Genomic DNA, 6,683 nt, shown 5'->3' on the forward strand with positions numbered 1-6,683 from the left:
CGGAGACGAGACTGCATCGTGGTTTCTCTAAAAACAACACACTTGAGGTTTCCAGTCACAGGTTTGGACCACAAATCTCTGCTGAACTTCGTTTTAATTTAACTTTGGCATTCATTCACAAAAGCTCTAACTTCCCAACTAATATTAGACACAGTCAGAGGAGCAAACAGAGTTAAAGGAAGTAATGGTTGAATGGTTGAGCAGCATAGTTGTGTGAGGGTGTGTGTGTGTGTGTGTGTGTGTGTGTGTGTGTGTGTGTGGTTCTGGGAGGGGAGAACGTAAGCAGGGTGTAAGGTAATAGTGTGAAAGAGGTGGAACGACCATCACTTCCATCACCACGCTGCTAACCTGTTTTGGCAGCATGAACTCAATTCTGGTCCTCCAACCGGGTTTTTAACAGCTCTGCGTCTTAAATTTTCACGCTACCAATGTTCTTTGCTCGGATGTCGCTTTGGAGAGGAGGGTTAATGAGTAAGCATGTCACAGGCCTGCATGTTTATGCAGGAATGCTGAAGGTTAACCATTCCAGTCAATGGGGCAGGGTGGGGTGGGGGGGTAAAGTGGGTTACTACCCATCTTTCTCATCAGCCATGAGAATGGGGAGAGGCTGCTGTGAAGACTGATTGTTTTGCAGCCCTTGTTATTTCAGCAGAGACCCACAGTGGAATGTTTTTATCCGGGCCAGCTCCCCTCATGCTGGACTATGCTCCTGCTCATTATTTGGGGGGGGGGGCTTAGAGGCAGCGGCCCAAAACAGCCAGCACACTTCAACGCCTCATTCTCCGCCTCTGTCTCAAACAGTGGAAGTGTTTGTTCCCAGGTATTCCCACAATAGCCTGAGAGAAACGAGGCTTAGTAAGTTTGAAAGTCTGGGCCGCAGTCACAAGGATGTTAAAGAAAATAATCCTGGAAACGTGATAGAGCTCTTACGCTGCACTTAGGTGAAGCTTTTCCTTTCCTCCCACCTTCCTGTCAGCGACACGGCTACAACCCATGAAATGGATTTGAAAGCAATCCCTTGAAAAAAAAAAAAAGTGCTTTAGCTGGGTAAACGGTATCAAAAAGGAGTAAGTTTAGTTTCTTCCAGCGCTCACCGCCTCCAGCATCGTAGAAACATCTACAACTTTCTCTTCCATGTTAAATTCATTGTAAAAATAGAATTTTTGAAGACAATCACCCGTAAAAAAAAAAGGGACCATATTCCATTTCCACATCCAAAAGCATAACTCATAACATGAGCTACGAGGAGGAATGTGTTCATATCCTCACAACATCAGGACTGTGGTCTCAGCTGGCAAACTCATCTGGAACAGAAGTCGGTGAGAAGAGGTTCTCTGCGGCATCGCTGAGGTGAAAATCCTCCTCGTGTCACTCATGCCAGGAAAATTCAACAACAAACTCTGACTGAACCGATATTCCCAGAATCCAACTGGATTAAGTGCAAGATTCCAGATTCAAATTCAAAACATGGCATCTAGATCAGAACAATCTGAACCAACGCGACCGGCGACGTCACCAAGGATGTTCTGGTGCTGAACGTGAGAGGAAGCCCGGTGTTCATCAGTCGTAACACGCTGACCGGTGCTTCCAGCGGGACGTTGGCGTTTGGTTTTTCAGCTCAGGGCCCACCAGAAGGGGAGCGATGACTCTTCTGTGATGATCAGCCCGGCTCTGGACCGACGGCCCTCGCTTCTCATTTTGGTCTCGACCTCATCCGCTCCATTTCTCTTAATCACAGGGTTCCTTTTGAGTATCGTGACAAGCAGAGAGCATGGTTCTGCTAACCCCCCTCTACCCCCCACCCCCCTTTCCAACAGACACAAACCCAACCCAGGGACTATTTTCCCCGTTTTTTCCCTGCGGTGATGCACACTCCGTTTCCATCAGACCCACTTCGGATGGGGATGCTGCTCACGCTCAGTCACGTGCCCCCCCCCCCCCCACCATTCCCTTCAGTCATGAATGACACATTGAAGATGACCTTTGACCCTGGGTTAATTTTACTACTTTTCTATGGTAATGAAGGAGGAGGGGCACCTCCCTACCAACCCCATAGTGGTTGCCAAAAAATGACTGGTTGTTAGTTTCCAAGACAACCAACTATATTTAAAGGAATTCCTCACCAATTTAAAATACGTGTACTGCCACTAGTGTGGAAAGATGCTCCAACATCCGTGGGAACAGACACTTAAATTATTTATTAAATTAATTATTTAATTAATTAATTAATATTAAATTAATTTTGAGTTAATTTTTTTTTTTAAACCAATTTAAAGCCCAGACATGTTAAAAAGTGAAGGTTAATTAACCGACTAGCAGCTAAGCTAACTTTATTACAGACCCTCTGCTCACTTTTCCGGGGGAACTAAAGTTAACCAACAGCATCAAGTTTTCATGGAGGTTTTAAAAGTGACACTCACCGGCAGAGAAGAGCTAAAAAAAAAAACCACTAGAGAAGGAGCTGCTGGGGTCCGACGGGGCTAGGAGTTTGCGGGCGAACGGGACCGGAGGCCATCCCGTCCACGAAGCACCATCTCGGAGCGGAGGCTGCCCGCGAGCCCGGCAACAGGTTCCACTTCCGGCGGTGCTACTCCGTAAGAATCCCGGCGTCTTGCATTGAATAATTCCGAGCCCCCCGGAACAAATGTCTCCTTCGGAAGTTGCTCAGAAGTCGCGTTCGGTGGCAGCCGAGCGGTGAGATCCGTCCCGGCGGGGCTGAATCACCATTACTGCGGAGCAGAGGGAGTAACCCCTCCTTTAGCCGAGCTAGCGTGGGCTGACTGGGAGGAACCAGACACCGAGCCGCGGACCGCCATTGGCTAGCGCTCGCCGAGGGGACAGGCGGCGGGCCGTCTCCATGGTAACGCACACAACTAGGAGGGACGCGCTCAGTCAGCCTGGGTTCAAGGAGGCTGAACCAGGATGGTTAAATGTTTTATAAATAGCTCTCCGACACAAATGTTCTCAAATCTGCTGCAGGGATTTTCCGTAAATAAAAGGAAGTATTTATATTAGACTCAAAAATTCAAAATGATCACACGATTATCACAATTATGGATCGGTTTATGTGGCGTGTGATGTCTCCGTCAACCTGGGAAGTAAAAAAAAAAAAGAAAAAAAGTTTTGAAAATCAAGTTTAGTCTGCATCAGTGTTGTCCAAACATCAAAGCGGTGTGATAGTGATCTACAGGAAGCAATCCGCTGCCGGAGCTTCCGGCCTCCCGAGCGCCGCGGTGCTGCTCCCTCTAGCGGCGACTTGTCGTCATTACACGCTGCTTTGTTAGAAGGGCGCTTCTGCAGGCGAGGTTATCTCAGAGGTTATCAGTTCCAGCCGTAAAACCTGGTTATTGTCATTGTAGAGATAAGAAAAGAAAAATGACAAGCAGCTGGATTAGAACCTGTTTCCTTTAGATGGAGATTGTTTATGTTTATTTGCTTCAGCCTTCCAGAAGCTGATTCTATCGCATACAATGTCAGTCACCAACACGCATTAACTTTTGTTTCCTATTCATGTAAGCAAATGGTACTTGCGAAAAATTTTTATTCCTGTCACTATCCCTATTTCATGCTCCTGTGTTTTTATCAATATAATCAGCTTTAAACACATTTTCTTTCCTTTTCTTCTTTTTGTTTCTATGGTTTATATTCTTTTAATCAATCAGCTTTTATTTGTTAAGATGATGTTTTTGTAATCACCATTTCGACTACCCAATCGTATCTTATTTTAGTTACAGTGGCCCACTTGGTGCATGTAACTTCCTATATTAAAGGATGTATTCTGTCATTTAATGCAATCTAACAGGCATTTAAGATTATTTGTAAATTCAATTTTTCCTGTATTATAGGACCATTTTAGCAACCAATATACAACAACTCAAGTTATTTAATTGCAAGACCCAACAGAAACAATAAGTATACACATCACTCACAATTCCTTGTGCTGTTATTAAGAGTCCATCAAACTTCATTAAAGATCATTGTTAAATTAGATTATAGCATTAGCAATAATGAGCAAAATCTCGCTACAAAGCTAACATGCTGTGGCCTGGAGCAATGTTTTCTAACATTATGTGCCGGCCATTTATGCCTCAGTCACAGTTAGTCTCAGTTAATGAACCAAAATAATTATAAGAAATGTAGTTAATCAACCTGATGTTGGAAGACTGTTCTAGATCAGAATCGAATCTATTGGTGGCTTTAAATCTAGTTGTCTTTCCTAAATAAAGAGACCGGAATGAAATGGAAGAGTTTTTGTGAAAAACTCCAACTCATTTCCAGGTAAAAGGAGGCGAGGAATGAGTCACTGGTTCGTTGGAGGTGTTTTCCTTGGCATATGAGCTTTGCTTGGGCAACCTGGGGTTTTTCTCCTCTCATTTCTGGTAAGCTTGGAAATTTGTTGACATCTGATAAAAGTTATTTTTATTTTTTTAGCAGGATCTTTGATTTCCTGTTACTCACAACTTTAAGGGTCTGAACCAACAGGAACCAACATTCTGAATCACTCAGGCTTCATAAAGTCCAGCCAAGGGGGTCAGAGTAAAGATTTCTTCCTCCTGGGTGCCACCTTGGAGAAACCGGAGTGTTCTCTTTAGCTTCTATGGCTGAAAAAACGTTTTATGCTTCATCGGGACTTCTTATGTCTGCATTGTACAACTGAAACTTCTATTCATATAACAGACGCGGCGGTGGCTGACTCAAGCTCACATCAGTGTTATTAGAGGATAAATTCAACCAGTATTTATTACACATCATCACAGCTCAATAGTGAATGTTAGGAAACACGCTACTTAATAAAATGGGAGCAAAGCTCAGAATCCCCTGCAGATTCTCGGCTTTAGAGGTCAGTGATGTCGCCCGTTTTAATCACGCCGTAATGAAACTGACATCAGAACCTTTCTCATCCTCAGCGAACACAAAATCCCGATTCCATCGGTCTGTAATGGATTTAACCGCTGTATGGGATTGCAGCTTGAAAGAAGGCTTTTCAAAATGATTTTTTTTAAAAATGCAGCCGAGCAGGTGGACACGGAGACCTCACCGACCCGTCCAGATGTGACCAGCAGCTGTAGGACGGCCCGCATCCAGTTCCAGATATGATCTCAAATTAATGTGGTGACCCATCAGAAAATAATGTGGCAGTAAATCATAATAATTATCTATGAAAGAAGATAACATAGGCCACATGTGTCCAACTCAAGGCCCGAGGGCCAAATGTGGCCCGCCACATGATTCTATGTGGCCCGTGAGAGCAATAAAGGTCAGAGTGTCTAAAAATAAGTTAAAAGTGTGCTTTGACCAAAACTACATTTCCCACAATGCAGTAATTCAGCCCATTTTAACTTTGACAAAAGCGTTTTGAACAAAGCTAATGTCCTAATTATTATGCACTTAAGGTATTAATTAATATTAATTAATCATTAATTGATACTAATAATTATGCACTTACTTATTAATTGTTATGTATGTTATTATTACTATTGTTATTAATATTATTATTATCATCATCATCATTATTATTATTTTTTATGCACGTAATAACATGCACTTTAACGTGTATGAACATCCCGAACCATTACGTCACACTTCAGTCACCTGACCAGAGGGGGGTGTTTTGGAAATGCTGTTCAGCTTTACTGATTTATTTATTAGAGCTGCTGGTATGCCACCAACCCCACCCCCCCTTAGACCCCCCGCCACCCACCTGACACTTGGATGGTTGAATAATCAGCATTCTGACATTCCTGAATTAAACATCTTACAGGAGGGGCCGAACCGGTCGGGTGTTGTCATCGCGGGTCGGTTCCGGTTCCGCCACCGGTCAGGGAGACATTCCCGTGGGGGTGGGGGGGCTGGGGCGCCCCCCCCCCTCCCATCCAGAGAGACAGCCTCCATCTCTCTCTCTCTACCTCCCGCTATGCTCGAGCTTTGACGTCAGCACTGCTCCTGCTCGGTTGCCATGGCAACACGCTCCCCTCCCTCTCTCCCTCCCTCCCCGCTCCGGTCGCTCCACAATGGTACAGCCAGCATCCTGCAGCACAATGGCGGCAAGGTGGTGATCCGGGGGGAGAGGGAGTGATTCAGCATCTGAAAGCCTGGGATTTGTTTTTCTTTCTTCATCTTCTTCTTATTTGGGGGTCTTCCTCACCCCCCCTCCACCCCAACCCCCCAACAACATTCTCTCCATCTCTTTTATTTTCTGTTTGTTTTCTTTTTGAACCAATCCGTGACCACCGTGATGTTTCTCACTGGGATGTTTTGAAGAAGAAAAAAAAAGACACCAACCCACCGGACCGGGATCGTCATCAGCTGGCACGGAATGGTAAGGCCGGGTGCGCTCGTTTCAGGTGGGGGTCGGCCCCCCCAGGCGGGGTGATGAATATTGATGCTAATGGAAGTCCACTAGGGAGGGGAACACTGGTGGTTTTATAACATCTAACAGCATGGATGTCATTGTGGCGTGAGAACCGCCCCAGCTCCTGTTCCTGGCTCCTCACAGGGCGGTTGTCACGGCGACCCCTCCCTTATATAACATAGAGACTGATTTCTGTGTGAGAAACGCTGCAAATGGAAAGCAGAGAGAACGATGCCCTTCCTGAGCCCACGTATGTTGAAGGCCTACATGCAGAGCTGGTCCACCCCCCCACCCCACCCCCTCAGATGTCAGCTGCGCACCTTGTGCATAA

At 45.3% G+C, this 6,683-nt stretch overlaps 2 protein-coding genes across 12 annotated transcripts in view; one reads left to right on the forward strand and one right to left on the reverse strand.

Moving 5' to 3' along the window:
• ptpn13 (protein tyrosine phosphatase non-receptor type 13) overlaps nucleotides 1–2,737 on the reverse strand; it is a 34,269-nt gene extending 31,532 nt beyond the window's left edge. For all 7 annotated transcript variants that reach the window (XM_068334367.1, XM_068334364.1, XM_068334362.1 and 4 more), the window contains exon 1: nucleotides 2,421–2,737. The gene's annotated coding sequence lies outside the window, so the exon portion shown is untranslated. The remainder of the gene's footprint in view (nucleotides 1–2,420) is intronic.
• Nucleotides 2,738–6,026: 3,289 nt separating this feature from the next.
• Nucleotides 6,027–6,683, forward strand: part of mapk10 (mitogen-activated protein kinase 10) — a 15,037-nt gene continuing 14,380 nt past the window's right edge. For all 5 annotated transcript variants that reach the window (XM_068334783.1, XM_068334785.1, XM_068334781.1 and 2 more), the window contains exon 1: nucleotides 6,027–6,319. Coding sequence is in view for 3 of the 5 variants with exons in the window: in XM_068334781.1 (XP_068190882.1) it covers nucleotides 6,317–6,319 (3 nt within the window). In the remaining 2 variants the exon portion in view is untranslated. The remainder of the gene's footprint in view (nucleotides 6,320–6,683) is intronic.

This window comes from Antennarius striatus, chromosome 15 (assembly GCF_040054535.1).
Source record: "Antennarius striatus isolate MH-2024 chromosome 15, ASM4005453v1, whole genome shotgun sequence".
In the NCBI taxonomy this organism is placed as follows: domain Eukaryota; kingdom Metazoa; phylum Chordata; class Actinopteri; order Lophiiformes; family Antennariidae; genus Antennarius; species Antennarius striatus.